The sequence below is a fragment of the Aspergillus brasiliensis genome (genome assembly GCF_001889945.1).
Source record: "Aspergillus brasiliensis CBS 101740 unplaced genomic scaffold ASPBRscaffold_4, whole genome shotgun sequence".
Classification (NCBI taxonomy): Eukaryota; Fungi; Ascomycota; class Eurotiomycetes; order Eurotiales; family Aspergillaceae; genus Aspergillus; species Aspergillus brasiliensis.
In genome coordinates this window covers 1,933,108-1,953,081 of record NW_027137445.1, presented here as the reverse complement: position 1 = coordinate 1,953,081, position 19,974 = coordinate 1,933,108, and the positions used below count along the sequence as shown (strand labels likewise).

Genomic DNA, 19,974 nt, shown 5'->3' with positions numbered 1-19,974 from the left:
ACAAACTACCGACTAACCTAGCACAGTCGATCATCCCGGCCAAAGTACGAAGTACAAAGTAAATTGACTTCCTCACTAACTATCTACCTACTGTGGTAAAGTTTGGGACTCGAGAATGGAACCGCCTAGACCATTCCCCTCTCTGCTTCTGTCAGGGGGTTGGTTCAACGGTCATCGTAGGCGAGTTCGTTTCCAAGCCGGTGTCTCGACTTGATTGCCGACTAGCTAATTAGTTAACTAATTAGGGTTGAAAAAGCCGGAATGGGAATGCCGAAGCTAGTTACCACCATCCTGGTTTCAGGAGAAAAGTATCTTTTGCTCTGCTTTTTATCCAAGAATTAGACTAGAGAGATCCCTTTTCTTAGTATTGGTGAGGAGTGGGTGGGGTGATATATCAACATGGTAGTACTACTTTTTCTTCCAATCTTCCTTTTCTTTCTTTCTTTCCTTGCAATTCATTTTGCTGAACTTATCTGATTTAATTCTTGCACAGCTGGTCTGTGATATGTTTATCATCTCCCTCGTTAATCCAATCCGACTATATTAATCATAATTAACTACTAAGTATACAAATGTCGACATCCAACCATGCTATCCACCGTGTCCATGAATATGAATCTCGCAGCGACTCCACACCAACCACAACAGAACTCACCCTTCAGGCACGGGTAGGTCTAGCTTTTGGTATACTAGGTATGACTGACCCATCTACAACTTGCACCTCCATCCACCGTCATCAACAAACCCTAACGACAATTATAATAATATATAGGAGCAATAATGCTCACCATAATCCTCACATCCCTCATCGTCCTCCGAATACAGCGCGGACCAAGCATTACTCTTTGGACACTCTTTTCCCGGAAGCCGCTTCCAAAGAGGAGGACGAGGCAGGACGAGTCAGCTGCTGCTGCTGCTGCTGGGCTCTCGGATGAAGAGAGAGGAACATCACCTCCACCGGCATACACGCACCCATTATCAGAAGAAACACCAAAAGCAGACACAGTTATCCAGCCACAACAAGCACATATCACCCCGTCGCTTCGCAAAGAACTTAATCTCCACATCGACACGACCCATCCACCTCCATCTCGTATCTCTACTACTACTACTGCTACTACAACGAAACAAAAACCAACACCTCTCAGAACAATGTCCGATACGGAGATCCTCAGATCATCAACATCACCTGAGAAGGAAAGAGAGGCTCATTCAACATTAAAAGTCCAAATCCATCACGATCACCACAACAACCCATATTATAACAGACTGAGAACGGGAAGTCCACGATCACCTGCTAGTACTGGCAATGGCAGTAGTGGGACTCGATCAGATAGATTACATCCACCAGAAGAATACGCCGTACCGCCGGATAGTCCCGATGTGATTGTGTTGCCGTCGCCGAGGGAGTTGCAGAAGTTTAGGATTAATGTTTATCGATAAATAAGGGGAGCTTATTTGAAGGATGGATGGGATGTATATAGGTATTTATGTTGGTAATGATAATGATGATGATGAGTATATCATGGTTCTTTATGTGTGGTACTTTTACTATGGCGTTAATCAAATTCATAGGTTCCCTAGATGATGATAGTGGATCAGTGAGATATCCTAGTAATTACGGTTATAGTCCAGAAATGAATGATCACAAGACTGTATCTGAGTTATTTCATAAGGAAATATCCCATCTTTCCTAAATCACAATGATTTCAAAATACCCTGAAAGTCAAATAGTAACAAATTATAGTGTAGTGTGAATACCATAGAACACGAATTGTCATTCACTACTAACTACATAATAACAACCTCCATCCTCCAAACTCCAATCTACTTAAACATGATCGAAGCACAAACATAGGGAATAGTCAACCAGTAATCCCCTGTCTACTTAATAAGAATCGGGAGAGTAGACCAACAGATTCGTCCCACCTAAACTGTACAATTCAGTTACAGTAGACATTAAATGATAAACCCCTGTATGTTATGTTGTGTTGTTGAAACTGTGTAACATATACCTTATTACCAGCGGCTACAAGAATCAACCAATATAATAGTATATTAGACATCTACACTCATCGTACAAGTCTCCTAACGGCTGATCTCGGGACCGGAGATTTATATTAGTGATGTACCAATGAGGGATTGAGATGGGGTGGTTATTTATTGTGAGGTTACACAGGTTGATATTCCATTTAGCGGTAGTATCAAACTGATGTAGGTTATGTTTCAGGTATTACTTTCTAGTTCTGTGGACTTTATATTGGCTATGATATACTATGTAAAGATGGCATTATCAATTAGCAATTTGAATGGTAGAATCATCTAACAGTAATATGACACACCTGCCAAGCTACGACCAAGGATCTTTCTATTCTGTCTTGACAAAGAAAGCGGGTAGACCTGACTATCCTACTGGCAGGACTACCTCCCACGAGCGGGTATATGGCTTCATAATACACCCCTATATCCGACAAATCCGATATGATTGACCGACATACCGCCGATGGAAAATATCAGGACTACCATAGTTGTAACAGTGAGTCTAATCCATGTCCGTGAAGCTGCTCCTGTTTCTTTCACTGTGAACAAAAAGCATGCACGTGGTGCCATGTGAAGATGCACGTTTAGAGCATCGTGCCGTCTGGTGCGTGAATACGACCATGTTTTGCTATATAAATTGGTGTTGGTTGGTACTTCAAGTTTCTTCTTTTCTTCTTCCTGTTCTTCATCGTGCACAGTCGTGACTATTCTGCCTTTATCTCTGAGTCTAATCACCAAAGCTTTCAAGTAACTCTGTCTGCACCATGCTCATACTCATCTTCTTCCTTGCCCTAGTGGCCCATTGCCTTACCATTCCTCGCTCAGCCACGAGCACCAACATCTGGCAGCCTAGAGTAGGCGCTTCATGGGACATCGTGCTCTCTACCAATGTACCCCGTCCTGCTCCCGCCACTGAAATCTATGACATCGACATGTGGAGCAGCGAGCCCAGCACCGTTGACTCTTTCCACAAGCAGAACCACAAAGTGATCTGCTACTTCTCGGCCGGAAGTTACGAGCCAAATAAAAAGGATAGTGCGTCATTTCCAAAAGAAGCGCTGGGAAATCCCCTCCACGACTGGCCATCGGAGAGATGGCTGGATGTTCGTCATCCTCAAGTGCGCCGCATCATGGCAGCTCGGTTGGATCGAGCACAGCGGTTGGGCTGTGATGGTGTGGATCCAGATAATGTCGATGGATACGGGAACGATAATGGGTTTGGTCTGACGAAGCAGGATGCGGTGAACTATATCAATTGGTTGGCTGGCGAAGCACATAACCGGGGCTTAGCTGTGGGACTGAAGAATGCCGGGGATGTTATTCCGCAGGTTCTGGCCAATATGCAATGGAGTGTTAATGAAGAGTGTGCGGATAGACACGAGTGCGATCTGTATGCTTCCGTTGCACGGGCTGGCAAACCAATCTTTCATATTGAATACCCGAAAGGTAGTGACAGGAGTGATGATGAAGATGTCGATCCGGAGGAGAAGAGACGACACTGCGAATTTTCTAATTCGGGACTGTTTTCAACAGTGCTGAAGAATATCATTTTGGATGGTTGGGTTCAGCGGTGTAACTGATACTGTCTGTTGGTCTCAGATGTATGTGGATTTGCTTTACACCGGCTGAGTTGGTTGTGTATTTATCTTGATTCTGTCCTCTAGACATGAGGTAATGAGATTGCCACAAGAATCAATTCTTTGGGTCGAGTCTTCCATACTGAGCCTGGTGCTTGTCGTCGAGTACACATCTCGTTTCGTTTACTAAAGTAGGTCGCTTTTGCTCTATCATTGGAGCAAGCATCGTAGTTGTAACAACATCAGTATCAGCACGGAGATAGCTCGTATGTGTTGTTAATACCATGCACAGCATAAGCCAGCAGACTGACTAGCTTCACACAGAAGCTAACACTCCACATGCAATTGGCCAGCTTTCACCTATAGGTAAGTCCGACCATTGATATTGCTTAATTATAATCACATGGATACTGCCATAGATTAATCTACTAAGGCCTTCACGTGTCTAGAATGACAGCCGTCATCACCTAACTTCCACCGTTGGCAGTGGTACGAGCTCTTATCTCGCGCACGGCCCTGCAGCTTAGTATGCCGGGGCGAACTAAAAGGTCCAGAACATCTGAATGAACAGTAAGCGGGATCAAGAAAGCGGCAGCCTAGCAGAACTATATTCCAGTAAAAGCTATCACCGCCACCAAGTTTCATGATAGGAGTGCGTCGAATCAAGAGCTTTCCGATGTAACCTACTGTTATTTGCAAGTACGTACTGTCCTGCACTCGAGGCATGCCGAGCATGCTGTGGCTGAGGTCATAGCACGCCCGCACTAACGAGCAAGAAAGCCATGCACATTGCGCATGTAGCTAGCTGATGGCCTGGCTACCGCGGTTAGCCTAGTCTACCAAGCTGCCACTCATATTCGATATTGCTGTAGCTGCGAACAGAAGTGCTCGATTTAGGGTGACAGTTGCCCTGCTTCGTGCTATCAATGCATAGCGTACTGCTAGTGACTAAAAGGAGCTCGGGCCTGACTTGCCAAGTCTGATGCTCAGCGATGAGCTTGACACATGTTGGCAGATGCAGCTACACCCACCCCAACTGTCGCTATGGGAAATAGCAGGGAGACCTGGCTGCATGCAGATAACAAAGTACTGCTCGAGCACAGCAGGGTCTAAGCGCATTAGACGCATGCCAGGTATTATGGACGAATTGTATCGAAGAACGTTGCAGATCTGTGTCTCGTCGCGTAAGCTAGACCTGTGAGCAAGATCTGCATCAGCTGTATCCTTGAAGGTCATCATGTGAAACCAGTTTATTGTCCAACGAGATGCTTTGTATCGATCATCAGTCAAAACATCCCCGCACACTTACAGATGGTAGGATGTTAGAATTAAAGTCGACATGACTCAGTAACACTCTTAGCTTCCTCTTTCAGATGTCATCAGTCCCTTGTAGACTGTATGACGGTCATGCAGAAGCCAGCCATCTCAGAAGAGCAATCTCAGATAATCTGCATACTGAATCGCTAGTCTCTCCCAGGATAGTCACAACAGACGTAAGGACCAGATAACTCAGCAGTGATAACACGTAGCTGAAGCTTCCTGAGCTATGATTAATGATGGAATGGATGAATGTTGATGGAACAGACCAACCGATCAGGCCGCGTGTGAAAGAAAGAGTAAGTAGAAGAATAGTCGCCGTGAAGTAGTCAGTCATCCCGGATCAGGTGACGCCAGTTCTTCAGGCTGGATGTTGTGCTTTGACGACAAATAGGCAAGCCACCTCTTAGCAGCCCGTTCAACTGGTACTACTACTGCATCTGTGATACCTACCGTAGAAGGAGGCCGGAAACATAATATCTACTACGTAAATCAGCACTGAACTGACAATGTGAGGCTTAAGACCGATCTAGAATGCTAGTTTTCCTACAAGAACGCTATACAAACACAGTCTTCAGCAATGGAAACAGTCATGCCATCATAATCGTATTTCAGCTACATAGATCCACCAGGTTAAACCACAGGCTATCCGGATGAGCATATATCCACCTGCTAAAAGTATCTACTATACCGGCAGATTGACGTCAACGGTCGCAGATCCCCCTGAACGATCCATCTGCCGTCAAGCCACTCTTCATTGTTTGTCACGCCAGGGAGCTTGACTTCGGTAACGCACTCGGCATTTAGCCGTAGACCAGCATTGCCCAATCACTTGCCACAATCTTGAGCAGGGACGTTGTCAATCCCGGGCAAGGTCCGATGTGGCGCGTAGACAAGCTATATCAGCAATCGTCTCATTACGAGGAATCATGAATATAGACTGCTTCCACACACGTCATACACGCAGTTCTGGCCTCGAGAAAGGATTGTAGATGCCCGTTATATATTCTGTAGCCAATATCTGTATGTATGCCAAGTGTCTCCGATAGCGCTTACTCATTAATTTGACCGGTGTCCGGATAGGTGGAAGTTCTTCCCAAGCGGTTCGATCGAGAGAAGAAACGAAGGATTCGCGGAATCCATCCACAGTAGTAGCATACCACACGGGGGATCAAGTCGATATTAATCGCAGTATAGACTTCTCCCTGACCTGAGAGGAATCACCGAAACGGGCCGAAGATAACAGGTCCTCTTCCAGGGGATGAGCGCATAAGCCCAGCACCAAGCACTTAATTTGCCTCGTCAATCCCGAATATGTGCTAAACAGTGAACATGACGAAATTATGGCCAGTGAATCAGCACCCAATCCCGAGACAATTTCATGACTCGTCAATAAATCAGGGGTCCAAAAGGGGTTAACTGATGGAGAAGAATGCAGCTGCCAGTCGTAGCACCGGACCAACCCCTGCCCTGACCGTCCGTTATTAGCTTTGTGCAGAGATAAGCAGGCGGACAGGGAATTGGACAGTGCTGGACTAACGGAACTACTAGAACGTTAGCAGAAGAACAGCTTCCCGCCTAGTTCAAGTATTCTAATATATGTCATAGTCCCGTCCGAAACTGGACCAGTCAGGGACAATGGTGCACCCTGCCGGGGATCCACTGACCATAGATGAACAGAAGCCAATGCCCACCTGCAGAGGACCGAGGCAGTGACCGATGCACTTGAGCAAAAGGTCCCCGGAGGAGTCCGTAGGCTTGATAGCCGTTGCCAAGCGTGCTTGATTAACGAGCCAAGACTAAGAAATCGGTCGGATAGATCGTTGTGGCAATGCATGAGCTGATATGATTTTTGGGCTCGGATTCGGCCCGGACCCGTGCCTCGGAGCCTTGGTACAGAACGGTATGTGATCCGTGATTGTTGATTGCCTGTGAAAGGCTCGGACGACCCTAAGACGAGTGGTGAGGCATTCGATCTGCTTCGTCCATCTATAGTAGTCAATAACAGGGGCTCTTCAGGACGGGGATTGAGCGGGCGGCCAAGTGCTTCCGCTGACAAAAACGAAATGCTTGGAGGCAGTCAATCCCATTGCAGATGAAGTGGGGTGAATTGCTATTGCTGGTGGATTCACGTCCCTTCCACCAGCTCGGACAGGACTGTTTCTGGTTAGTGCCTTTGACCACCAACAGGAACCGTTCCGTTTGATTGAGACCTGGAGGGACGATGAGTTACCTGATCAAGTTGAGAGTTGAAGCTCCGGTAATGCGAAGGGTCTCGCCTCCGGAGTATTCCTTGAGATGATGTAAGTGGAAGGAAGGCTGACAATTTTGGACAGGCGACAGCTGAACCAATGGAATCTGGTTGTATTATTATAATTCCCAATATTATTCCAATAATATGTGTTAGTGTTAATGCGCCTTACGTGGCTTAAAATCTAGGGCAAAAGTCAATAAGCCGAGCCCTGCAAGGTCATCCTCTGCCCGCGCCTGAAACTGACAGGATGAAAAAGGACAACGAGAAGAACACGGTAAAAACATCCAGCAATCACCGCAGCATCTTCAATTGGTTCAAAGTGAGGCAGCATAAGATCCAATTACCCCAGCGAACCATAAATATTGTGCAGTTGGAACCCTGGTACTTTGATCGGTACTTTCCCCAGGAGCCGTCGAATGCCCTCGGACGTCTTGGCTCTTTATTCTGTAATAATAATAGACGTAATATTATTGCTCTGCTCTGACAACTACAGAGTAGATTATTATTTCGAGTCAGGTGTCTATTTTATTTAATTTAGTTCTTTGCCGTTCTTCCTCTTCCCTCAGTTTCCCCCCCACTGTATTCCCTCGCGGTGCGTTTCAGCCAGACACGATGAGAGCGCCGTGCCGACTGGGCCAAGCCTGTCCGGCAACCTTATCGACGACGGGCAAAAGATGACGGACAGTCTGACAGTGGTTTCTTAAGAACGCATGTACACTCCCCGCACCCTCAATACCCGTCGGCTTATTTCCTTGCCGTGGGAGTAGAGGCGATTGGCGATTGGAGAACTGCCCCAGCGACACGTCCACCAAAGGGTGTTTCTTTTGCCGAGAGGGAGCAGCATCCACTTCGGGTAGATACATACTACTCGGTAGATAGATAGACGGCTGGCTGGGCAGGGCGAGTCCCGTTAACATGATTAAAGTACCGTGGCACGGCTCAGAAGTTAAAAATAATATTACCGGCTCCCAACTATATTAACAGACTTCCAGCCCGCCTTACCTTCAGGACCGTGAAGCAAACAATCAATCAACGAAACAAGGCCCAGTGATGCATGAGGTCATACTTGCAGGGGTCAATTACCGGCTCTGCTTCCTTTCCTCTCCCCACGATGCTCGACTCTTTATCTTCGCCGGTCTGGGAAAGTCAGGCCATGGTGGCCCTGATAGGCCTCCTACTTGTTCCGGTAATCAAGCCGCGGTTCAGCCCATGATTTCTTTTCGGACGATATAGGCTCGGAACCAACGTGGAGAGGAAATCGGAAGGTCGAGCGCGCTCCTGACACCGAAAGACTATTGGGAATTAGCAGATGCAGCTGACTGGATGTCCTCCGCACTCGTCTCGACAATCCCTCATTTTTGCGCTGTGAGTGGTGGACGGACTACGGAGTTATGCCGGACTCCCTGGTTTGCGTCCTATGATAGAGAACACAGGGCATTCTAGGGATGGGGGTGGAACAAAGAAAGGAACTGTAAAATGGCGGAGGGGAACACAAGAACAAAGGGGATGGGAAGGGTGGAGAGGGGGATCGAGAAAAAAAGAATATTCGAAAAACATACTAATCAGAATAGAGGATAAGAACTGAGAAAAAAAATAATTAAGCAGATAAAAAAGGGCGAAAAGCAAGTGAAAGTGGGAATCGAGAAAAAGAAAATAAAAAAAGAAATAAGAAATTAATAGAAAAAGAAAAATAGTGACAATGAAATTGCGAAATTCTTTGCAAACAAAGAAAACCAAAAAAATAGAAAGGAAAAAGAAAAACAAATTCTTAGTCCAGAAAATCGTTAGAAGGATCATCCCAGTACCGCTGAAATAATAGTTGTTCCAGTCATAAAGAAGCAGGGATGGAAGCGATGTGATCGACAACCCTTCACAAACTGTTTGTTCGATCTTGTTACAGGCTTACGCTTACAGCGTCCGACAGTCTGAAAGTACTATGCTGCCACTTGGCTACTCGTCGAGGCGTCCACGCCGTAATCGAGATTAGTCGTACGAAATTGTGCATCCGTCTGATCCGTCTCGACCCTCCGAACTTGTTGTTCCTCGCTGGGGTACATGCAAGGTACTAATCAACTCCGCTTCTACGGAGTAGAGTAGAGTAGGAGGAACGAACCCACGCTGGCTATAATCCCTGGATTGACTGAGGCCATATGGGGGTTTGGGTTGTTGCTCCGCAGTCTCCGTCCGAGCCACTGGTTCCTCTTTGTCTTGTCTTGTAGCATGACTGTCAGGAAACGTTGAACCGACCGTACTACTCCGTATACGGAGCAAGGCAGGAATACTAGTGGCCTGCGACCGCCTGCATGCCCTGCAGCAAATGCATCATCGGCCCGAGAGTAAGTTCTGTGTTGGAGGAATTCCATGGGTACTAGCCCTTATAGGTGGGCTGAGGCAGAGAAAAGGGTTCCTTTAGCACCGCTCGGCGGCCAGTGATTCGTCGAGACACAAATTATTATCACCAGCTCATGACAAATTGCGGTAGCCGACCACGATAGTCGTTGGGACTGCGGGAATATCAATGGCTGCGGCCCAAAAATTCCCCCCCCTCCCCATCTCCACCCGAGACAATGTTGGTTTTCTGTAGCAATCTGGCATCTCCATTCTCCACCATCTCATGCAATAATCTGATTAGCGCCAGTCGTGCGTGCCGGCAGATGTGTAACCACGGTCTGTCACGGATGCAGGCCGCTCGAGGACCACATTGGTCTGGAGATGGGATGTAACGACTAGCGTGGAGTTTGTCGTCATTGATTCTCTGTCCGCCCTCCCCTCCGTTGCCAACGAGGTACATGAATTGTGAAAACGATCGACTGCAGCTTGTTTGACGGGAAGATGAAGCAGCCACTTGAGAAAGGCATGCCAACCGCTGTCGCATTGCTCGTATTGGCGAACGCGAACTGCAAACGTCACATAATCCCTGGGTGAGAACCTTGAAACTTGGTGCAACCCCCCTCGCAACGCCTGCGGAGGTGGAGGAGGAGGAGGCAAGGCAATAGCCTGGGGTGCTAAAAACCACCCGCCCGGCTCGAGAGCCACTGGAGCTCACCTTTCGGCCGGTCGCTGTCGAGGCGGAGGAGCACAGACTCCATCTGTCCCCCCAGTAGGTGCAGGACGATACCTTCTTGGCAGGCAACGGCCTGCGTTGCAGGCCTTTGCGTCAGAGACCATGGTGAATTGATAACTAGCTAGCTGTCCCTAGCGCCCCCAGTCCGGACACCTTGCAAGCAGGACAACCTGAACCCGCACAGGTCATGGCGGGTCTTGTGTAGCGTCTCGACAACTCTTGCGCTACTCTTACTCGTCCGTGGTTTCTGTATCCGGAGCAAATAGTTTCATCCGTTCTTTCAAAAGTTCCGAGCGAGAAGCACATGTGCAGAACATGTGATGCGCTCTGTCATTTCTGTGCGAGTTTTAGATCGGCGTAGTATCCCATTCTGCGACTCCGGACGGCCACGACAGATGGATACGTCGACTTGCTCTTCCGTTTGCAGCAACGCGGGAAAAAAAAAACAAAATCAAGCTTCATTGTTGAAATCAAACGAACCCGTAAGTAATCGAAGGGTGGGATTAGAAAAAGTAAACAAGAAGTAAAGCATTAAACCAGGAAGCAATCTATCAGACCGGCAACTCTTTTGAACTCCCCCAAGCGCCATGCATAAAACGATCCTCAAATGCGCAGATCATAACCCAGGCTTGGCTTTTTGGTGGCCTTGATATCAGTAATGAGTAAGACAAGCAAGAAATGAAAATACAGGATCAATGATATGTGCACAGGAGAAGTAGAAACAATATCAACACCACAAAGCGGCCTGGTTCAAAAGGCCTGATAAGCCAGAGTTAAGATGGAAGACATGAAGGCGTCGTAATGAAGAGTGTAGCGTCAGGTTGGCTCCGGTACGGTCCATCTCCGGAGGTAATGAAGCCAAGATGCGCCTGCTTCGATTGGGAAGAGGACCGTCGCTCCAGGCCAAAAAAGGAAGGTCGCACTGCCGGTGCCGCTCGCGATGGATTCAAGAGTGATGCCATTCAAGGGCGACAGAGCATACACTTCCCAACCACCACGATGTACCTGTCATGCGGACTGTTGGAGCATTTGGGATCTTTGGCTCCGTCGACTGATGTCCGGATGATATGTGCCGCCGGTTCACGACAGGTGCTGTAGATGTAGAAGTTTTTGAAGTAATTGCACATGTTCTTCGAGTTCCGATCTCAACGGGCCAGGAAACGCAGTGCTATGATGGCGGATGCAGTCGTTTGAGCTTCGATCAGGTAAAGGCGTTTTGTTGTATGCGGAAAGGCCAAAGGAGAGTTTCGGACTGGATGGAGGTGTGAAGCAGTGAAAGGATTTAGATTTTATCTGGAGCATTGACAAGGCTCGTGCTTGACAGATTCTCAAGAATTTGTTGTCGACCGTTGAGAACTGACCTGGACCTGAAATAATATATCCCACTTCATGGTGGGCAGTAGTGTCTGTCATGCAAGCACCAGGGATAGGAATTTAAGGCCCATCACAAGCCCCGTTGCAGCAAGGTTAAACAGGGGGAGGGAAAGAAAAAAAAATTAAAGAGCAGAATACATATTAATCTCAAAATAATTATTTTTTCGCCCTCTCCCCAATAGAAAATTAGGAAGAATAAAAAAACAAAATAGAAATAAGGAAATTGTCAAGGTATGCCCAAAAAAGTCAATTTAAGTTCTCATCTATTTTTCTTTTTCATTTTTTTTCTAATCAAGGTCAATATACTATGGGAGACCCGCTCCACGAACCTCAGGGCCGTTGAAGCCGTCCGGAGCAAACCTTGAGTACCACAAAGTCCCTGTCCAAATGCGGGTCCAAATTCATCGGAAGCACATCAATCTCTATTAAGGACAACAATGATGTCGCAACTACAAACTTTGCAGGAGCACCGGCGGATACCGTTCCCACCGCGATGCGAAGACCCATCTGCCGCGGATTGATCGGGTCAATGGGAGATCGACACGGTCCCTCGCAGCCGTTGATGCTTCACTTGCACGTGGCACTAACTAGGATCTTCATGCATAGACACTGGTGAGACTTTAGGGGGAAGGCAATTCTTTGCTTGGGCCTCACTTTAGAAACAGGGCTCTGCAAACACGAAGGGGATGCCAATGGGTTTGGTCTGCAAATCTTTTAGGTCCGTGGTTCAAACAAAACCCGTTCCAGGGAGTCGCTCCAATTGGCTAACTGAGGATAGGCTCTAGTCATCCCGAGCCAGCCAGATAGATGCATTAGCCAATATCGGGTATGGGGAAAATCGTAAGTTAGTTCGTCAGAATAGTGGACCATCATTGGGTGATGCGAATATCATGGTGCCTGGCCCGCCCTGCTGCTTTGTATTGACTGACGTCTTTTATTCCCTTCCAGTTCTACAGCGATCAACCTGCAACTGCTTGCTATCCCCTTGTCAGCTCCATGCAATTAATAACTTTATCCACAAGGTAATTTGACAGCATGGTGCCATCAGATGCTCGACTAGACTCGGCTATATGTGGCGGCAGTGCAGGCCTGGCAATATACGGAAAGCTTGACGAGCGACACCTCGCGCCAGCTTACAGGAAAGTCCAACACTAACCAGCCAAGGATCTATTGGAATTGGAAAGGCGGTTAAGTCCATACAAAGGACTCGCATTCATGATAGTGCTGCTTTTGGCCTAGATAGCTATAATAAGCTTTCAGTTGAGTTAGAATTTTTTTTCACCCTTGTTCAATGGGTAATCAGAATGGCCGTGGCACCGAACGCACGCCGGTTTGCCGTTCATTGTTGGTATCGTATGCGTAAGCTTCCGGGAGATCGGGGAGCAACGGTGCCAAGAACATACGGGATAGTGGGATCCTTTTCACCTCACTTTTTGGCGCTGTTGATTCGCTCCCCTCTGCCAGTAGATGGGAATCAACAAGACTATTATGGAAGGATCGGGTGTTTTCCGTAGGCACACAAGGAGGTAACAAGTGCCCACTCCGATGGTCCCATATGTAGAGAGTCTCGGCCCATTTTGCCAGCCGGGCATGAACCTAGTAAAGGCGGTTAGCGGAAGACCGTTATCGGCAAAGGGGTGTGAGGTATTTTTTCCCCTAGGTACCTACCTCTCTTTACTTTTTCTTTCCCCCTCTTTTCTTTATTTTCTTTTTATTCAGATCTACTATTATGCCAGGAGGCGTTAGAGCAAGTGCTTTGGGGCGAGCAATCAGACATCACTCACTAGACCAGGGTACAAGTGGTAAAGGAATGGATTTTCCTGTGATTCGATGTGACTTAGTTGTCCGAAACAAAGCAAGGTGGTTTGCTTTGCCGGGGAGGTGGAAGTGGAGAGACGGGAAGGAGCATCGATAGATTGACACAGTGGGAAGACAAGTGGAAGATTAGAAGACCCATCTGAACGTAGAGGCGTAGGCAGTAGCAGCACCTGAGAGAACTATACTGTTAGTGAGACAGGGCGAGGGATGAAGGGGCCACAATGGGTGTCCGCCTAACGAAGAGTGAGCTTGATCCAGAGCCCGAGATAGGATGGGTGTGCGGGGCTAAAAGGTGTTCCCTGGTAGTTTGCGAGTCAGAACCACGGCGCATCCTTGACAGCGTTCCGGTTGACTAGTCTTAGTACGGAGTACTTAGTCTAGTCTTGAGATAGAGGTCCAAGCTCGGCATTTCCCGAGTTGGACTCGGAGGTTTACTTTAAGGGGGGGGGGGAGGAGGAAGAGGGGCCATGCATCATCACGGACTGTCCTTTTCTTTTAGATTGAATTTTCATTTGCATTTCGTTACTCTGAGATGGCTTCTTTTTCATTCAGTCTCTCACTCCTTCGCTAATTCCTATACCTAGAATCCTGGCTCTCCCTCTTTTCCACACCCATGTCAATAAGCCAAGACGCGGAGATGCCGGGATTGTTGCCTGGCATCATTTAACCCATACTTCGGCTATTGTATTGAGGGAAGACTCTGAAGTACCCTACGATCTCCCCGAGATTCTCACCAGAAGGACATTTGGAGATCAAAGGGTCAACCGATCGAGAGTGAGCCACATGTACTACATGTACTACTACATGTACCTACAGGCAAGCTAACTCCTGCTACTGCCTTATGCATCTAACGGGGGTCTACTTCCTACTCCAGTATTACTACTGCTCCATACATCCCGCTCACAATCACCACATCATCGATCGCTTCACTTACTGTACTCTGTACCAGCCCCAGAAGTACGAACGGAGCGCCTTAAAAAAAAAGGGCAAACGCCGAAATCTAGAGTCGTTAGTGCCGACACTAAAGGATTCTCCGTACCTAAATTTTGTAGCGATCCCCGTAGCTGTCGACTAGGGGGCCAACGAAGCCCAGTCTAGTCCGCATGGCATAGATACTCACGTCCCGGACTAAAGAAATAGCACTATCAACAACCTTCCCATTGCAGCTAGCGCGGCGGTTCTGGGAAGATGCGCTAGTCCCAAAACAGTGACGGCTCCCCTTCCCCCAGCCTGAGTCCCGATCAGGCATTAGTGCACCCCGTGATCCTGCCTCATCCTGGCAGTTCAGCGCCCAGCGATCTTTTTCCACTACCACTACTACTACTATCCCCTCCCTCGTTGATCCAATCGCATCGTGGTCCTATCCTCTTCGGTGGGCTCCTCGGCGAGATACTACCGGAGCTGCTCATCATCCTCAGATCTTGTTCTGCTGTCACTGCAACAGCCACGTCATTCGTTGTGATCGCCCTCCGGTAAAAGGAGGGGGTCGTGCTCTTTGGCTCATCTGGAAACCCGCCCGTCGTTGTGGAGACCGGTTGGATCCGCCCATCTCGTGCAGGTTATCAGTCGACCCCAAACAATCGGACATCAATCTCACACCTGTCTTTGCATCTGATATTTCAAGATGGGGTTTGGCGATTTCGATTCGATATGCGAGAAGGCCCCTTTGCCGCTCTGCTCCCTAGTGGGTCCGCCATCGTCGATATCGGGCTCGACGGGCATCATACCGAATTGTTATGCGCGAAACATTGAACTGGCCAATACCATCATCTTCGAAGGGGCCTCCTGCTTCCTTCACATCATCGCGCTGGGAATGACCGTGATTATGATTCTGCATATTCGGTCGAAGTTCACGGCTGTTGGTATGCATACTCACTCTCTTTCTCTGTGTCGCAACTGGTCCTTGGGAGCGGAATATCATTGACCAATTTCATGCTATCGCAGGTCGAAAGGAAATTATTACGTTCTTTTACATCTACATGGCTTTAACCCTATGTTCCCTGATCCTTGATGCAGGGGTCGTTCCACCTGGCAGTGGCCCATTTCCTTACTTTGCAGCAGCGCAGAATGGACTGGCGTCGGCTCTATGCACATCCCTGCTCATCAATGGATTTGTTGGTTTCCAACTCTATGAAGACGGAACAATCCTCTCTGTCTGGCTGCTTCGGCTTTCTTCCGCGGCCATGTTTGTCATCTCCTTCCTTGTCTCCCTTGCGACCTTCAAGTCGTGGGGGGGCCTGGGTCCCACCAACACCGTCGGCATGTTTGTCGTTCTGTATATTCTGAACGCCATATGCATCGCCGTCTATCTGGTAATGTCACTGTTACTGGTAATGAACACGCTCGAGGACCGCTGGCCTCTAGGCCACATCGCTTTTGGTCTTGTGGTCTTCATCTGTGGTCAGGTGCTCCTTTACGCATTCAGTGACACCATCTGCGATAGCGTGCAACACTACATGGACGGTCTTTTCTTCGCCACGTTCTGTAACCTCTTGGCTGTCATGATGGTGTACAAGGTATGTAATTCGATTTGTCTTCCAGAAGACTGAAACCTGCATAATCTCTGACACGCACCCCTGTCTAGTTCTGGGACTACATTACGAAAGAAGATCTCGAGTTTTCCGTCGGGATCAAGCCCAACACCTGGGAGGTCAAGGAACTCCTCCCGGATGAGGATCGCCGGCAGACAGGATACTACGCTGATGCAAACTCGGAGTATGCCGGGAGCATGTATCACCATCGGACGTCGACCTATCACGGCCACAACTACTAGCCTAAGACTTGAGTTATTCCTTCCTTCGGCGGCCCACTCTCATGCCAAAATTTGCATCTTCCGTCCGCCCGTCGCCGAAGGACTGCCTTTCATATTTCCTAGTGTAACTCTAATCGCTGCAGTCTCAGGCAATCATTATCAAATCTAAGCATAAATCGGCACTGTGGGTATCCTTAGGGCGAACCTTAGGTTTATCTTGGTCTTTTCCGCTTTCTCATGATACCTTTTCTCATTATTTTTTCTCACCATTGTTACCTATTACAACCTGTTTGTTTTTATATGACTTTGAACCATATTTTCGAACTCTGTCTTCTTGTTAGCCCGATAGAGGGCGTTATGTGGGTTTATTTCAAGGTTACGCGTGATCTGATTGCATTATTTGCTTTTTGATTGATTTATTCGTTTTTTGGTCATCCCGCTATCGGTTTATCGTCAAATAAAAGGCTGATATCGTGCCCCGCGCCGGATAAACGCTTAATCTGTTGACAACCTTGTTTTTTTCTTGATATCTTGCACAGCTATTCATGTTTTGATTTATATATTACGAAGTGTCCAAAAATCGTATGTAAATAAGAAGCCAAGAAATGACAATATCGCTCAAATGGCCTCAAGAAGGATCCCTTTACCTCATCTGGAAGTGAGAAGGATTCGGTGAACTATTGAGTTAGTGGCATGATTATTGAGTTTTCTAGGGAGGTGGTAATCGTACATTCGCCCTAAGATTAAAACATGCTGGGGCTGCCGGCCAGTGGAAATCAAATCCGACAGATCCTGGTAAGCCCACTAACTAATTGGAGCCAGACTTGTAAGTAATTGCCGGTCACTTGGAACGGGAAAGCTCCACGACTGACGGGGGGGGAATCCTTAGGGCCTAGTGTAGTAGTAGTTAGGGGGTGGTGGGAGGGCAAGTGTGCTGCTTGCTGCATTGCCATTAGGCAATTTCTGTTAGCTGGCTGGCCCCGCCCCCATCTCTCTCCGTCTCCGTCTCCGTCGACAACTACTAACTAGTAGTCTAGTAGTCTAGTAGGCTGACTGTGTGATCGGACCCTCGACCTTCAGCCACACGTCTGTTTGACCCGATTTCCTTGCAGTGGGTGAAACAGATTACGTGGAATAATCCGCTGCTGTTCAGTGCAAAGTGTGTTTTGAGAGGGATTCATTCCGCTTCCTCTTTCGGCTTCGGTGATTGGAGGGTTGGGCCGATGCGGTCTTCGAGAGAGCGCGATGAGTATAGACTTGGCAAAGAGACAGTCCGTTTGGCTATATGCTTTGGTTTTTGGGAGAGGGTCATAGTGCGTTCATGTCTCATGCTTATTTTCTTTTTTCTTTCTTTTCCCCTTTTTTTCCCCCCATTCACTCCACGACTACCACGTCGTCCCCGTCCATAAATCCACTATCGGTCTGACCTTTGCTGCGGTCCTCGTCGGACCGCGGCATGTCCCCGTCCACCTCTTCAATTGGCCCTGTGGCCGTGGCGTACCAGCCCTTGTCAACCGACTCCACCAGCACTTTGCATGCATCAGACACAAGTAAATTAAAGGCCGGGTTCTCGTTCGGCAAGAACATGCTAATGTGTGCTTTGATTTCATCTGCAGCTTTATCGTTCACGGCCCTGGCCCATCGGATGTCTTGTTGCGAGGACCCCAAACTTTCCACTTCCGCGGGAAGCGAGCAGAAAGTGCGATTCTTGGAGCGTATAATCTTCTGGCTGAACGACGATGTCCCAACGTTTCTGTTCTCCACTAGATCACTGGCATTCTTGCCTAGGCACGTATAAAAATTAGTGCAGCCGATACCTCGGTCCCTTTGAACTTCGGCAAGGAGTGCGAGACGCCGCCGTAATTCAGAAGGCCGTGCTAGAGACCCGACAAATGACAGGTGGGATGACACCCAGCCCCAGCCATCCGTCAGTCGGTCACGCTGTGAATACATCGCGGCCGCCCCGCCCGCAGCCAGTGCTCCTGCAGCTCCTGCGAACATGGCATATTTGCCCCACCGTTGCCATGATGGTGTTGCGGCAGCGTCTGCACTCGAAGACGAGTTAGGAGCCGAAGGAGGTAGGCTTTTGTTGGAAGCTCTTTCCTGGTCGGTAGACGTCGCCTTATTCGAAGAATTACCACCCAAGCCGAACAAGCCAGCAACCTCTGATATCGCGGTGTACGCTGAAGTGGCATTTCGATAATGACCTTCTGCACCATACGATATAACACCCGGGGCAATCCCTAGGTAAGGAGTGTCGAACGCGATAACACCCTGAATGTGAGGGAACATGAAAGAGTGTGCGCCCACGGCCGCACCAGAATCCACTAGGGTGTCGGTTGCAGAATCTGCAGAAGACGGTGCAGGAATCGGCTGTTCCGATGCAAGCAGAAGAAGGGTCTCAGCAGCCACTATGCCGCCCATAGAGTGCCCAAGCAGGATAACATGGACAGAAGGATCAACTGTCGGTGAAGCCGTTCGATTCGAGACTTCCAGGTCGATGACTTTGTTCTGAAGCCTAGGATTGTCAATGGCACGCTCCATCCATTAGGAAGATTCTCACGTAGGCTACTAGACGTACCATTCCCGAAAGTTACTTACGCATGCTTTTAGTTCGCCTCGAGTCTCATACTTCGGGTAAACAGTGGCGACGACCTGGACAGCGGGAAGCGCGCGACTAATCAGGGCACGAAAGCGCCCTGGAAATTCCCCAAATGTATCATCATCTCCCTGAGGGTGTTAGCTAGGTTCAAGGTATACATTCCCGCAGGGTCCAAGCACGTGCAGCCTCAAAGGAGGGAGACGTATTGGATGAGATGGGTGGAGCATGCAACGGTACCTTGAAGCCATGGATAAACACAAGGAGCAGCGTCTTCTTCATCGTATCACACCGGATAACCCGGAAGGTACATTTCCCTTTTCGAGTTCGAGTAGTTGTACGACTAACTAAGAGTACGCCTGTTGAATAGATGGCTTGGACGAAGGTGAGGAGAGACACGAAGAGAGAGAAGATCTCGGTCGGCACTGGAATAGACAGCTACGTCATCGGGCATCCGGACCACGTGACAGGTACATTTACATACAGTGAACCGAGTCCGTGTCCCTTCTTCTTACTAACTTTCGCCCTTATTGTGGCCCTGAACTCAGTGATGAGATGATGTATAGCACTGGCTTATCTTTTACTAAGCTTCCTTACTACTGCAGGCCGATGTGATCCAAAGTCACTCCTTGACTACAATTACCATATATCGGAAGGCTAGAGTCGTATAAGCCTATCCATTGCTACTTCAGTTGCGAGACCTACTAACCACCATGACATTTGTGATATACTGGACTGTTTCAGCGATCGAAGCTGGTGGTTTTGCAGAATCATGCAGTACTTAACCGCCGTCCATATATACTTATGCTCAGATTTTAAATGATGAGCGGTGATGACGAATTGACGATGCAACACATGAACAATGAGATGCCAGTAAGGCAATACTAACATACAAACACGAGTCTGTTCATAGCTCGAGTCCAGACACAGCTGAAATTGAATCATACAGGCTGGCTGTGTATATAAAGCAGTACTCGTCAATCCTAAAGCCATCGGTAATATATATGTAGTTGACTACAATATATCGACCTCTACAGTCCTATAGTCTATTACTACTCACTAATAACTATAACCTGGTCAAGTATGCTTTATGAAGGCGAAATAGCTGGCACTTACTATATACTAGAGGAGTATCCCAGTGAGCACACCCAGCGAACCTATGGATTTTACTAACAATCA

At 48.0% G+C, this 19,974-nt stretch overlaps 5 protein-coding genes across 5 annotated transcripts; 3 read left to right on the top strand and 2 right to left on the bottom strand.

The window, feature by feature from the left end:
- Positions 1-386: 386 nt before the first annotated feature.
- ASPBRDRAFT_64416 (uncharacterized protein) lies at positions 387-1,559 on the top strand. The gene is made up of 2 exons (XM_067628469.1): positions 387-693; positions 773-1,559. Exons 1-2 carry the CDS (start codon positions 573-575, stop codon positions 1,441-1,443), a joined length of 792 nt encoding a protein of 263 aa, XP_067480996.1. The 5' UTR covers positions 387-572; the 3' UTR covers positions 1,444-1,559.
- Positions 1,560-2,804: 1,245 nt separating this feature from the next.
- On the top strand, positions 2,805-3,620 carry ASPBRDRAFT_53866 (endo alpha-1,4 polygalactosaminidase; the record flags this gene model as incomplete). Its single annotated transcript, XM_067627135.1, has 1 exon — positions 2,805-3,620. The coding sequence occupies one exon, from the start codon at positions 2,805-2,807 to the stop codon at positions 3,618-3,620; it is 816 nt and encodes a 271-aa protein (XP_067480995.1).
- A 4,742-nt stretch (positions 3,621-8,362) lies between these two features.
- Positions 8,363-10,356, bottom strand: ASPBRDRAFT_194669 (uncharacterized protein; the record flags this gene model as incomplete). Its single annotated transcript, XM_067620779.1, has 2 exons — positions 8,363-8,480; positions 10,235-10,356. 2 exons carry the CDS (start codon positions 10,354-10,356, stop codon positions 8,363-8,365), a joined length of 240 nt encoding a protein of 79 aa, XP_067480994.1.
- Positions 10,357-15,068: 4,712 nt separating this feature from the next.
- On the top strand, positions 15,069-16,217 carry ASPBRDRAFT_122546 (chitin synthase export chaperone; the record flags this gene model as incomplete). The annotated part of the gene is made up of 3 exons (XM_067617525.1): positions 15,069-15,306; positions 15,389-15,960; positions 16,029-16,217. 3 exons carry the CDS (start codon positions 15,069-15,071, stop codon positions 16,215-16,217), a joined length of 999 nt encoding a protein of 332 aa, XP_067480993.1.
- Positions 16,218-17,343: 1,126 nt separating this feature from the next.
- ASPBRDRAFT_41449 (uncharacterized protein) lies at positions 17,344-18,698 on the bottom strand. Its single transcript, XM_067624573.1, has one exon. It carries the CDS (start codon positions 18,618-18,620, stop codon positions 17,571-17,573), a length of 1,050 nt encoding a protein of 349 aa, XP_067480992.1. The 5' UTR covers positions 18,621-18,698; the 3' UTR covers positions 17,344-17,570.
- Positions 18,699-19,974: the final 1,276 nt, after the last annotated feature.

What these genes read in the sequence shown, in the direction of transcription:
- ASPBRDRAFT_41449 (XM_067624573.1), bottom strand. Translation starts at nt 18,620, where the DNA reads ATGGGCGGCATAGTGGCTGCTGAGACCCTTCTTCTGCTTGCATCGGAA.
- ASPBRDRAFT_64416 (XM_067628469.1), top strand. Translation starts at nt 573, where the DNA reads ATGTCGACATCCAACCATGCTATCCACCGTGTCCATGAATATGAATCT. An exon ending in TCTAGCTTTTGGTATACTAG is followed by an intron (nt 694 to 772) that starts GTATGACTGACC and finishes AATAATATATAG; the next exon opens with GAGCAATAATGCTCACCATA.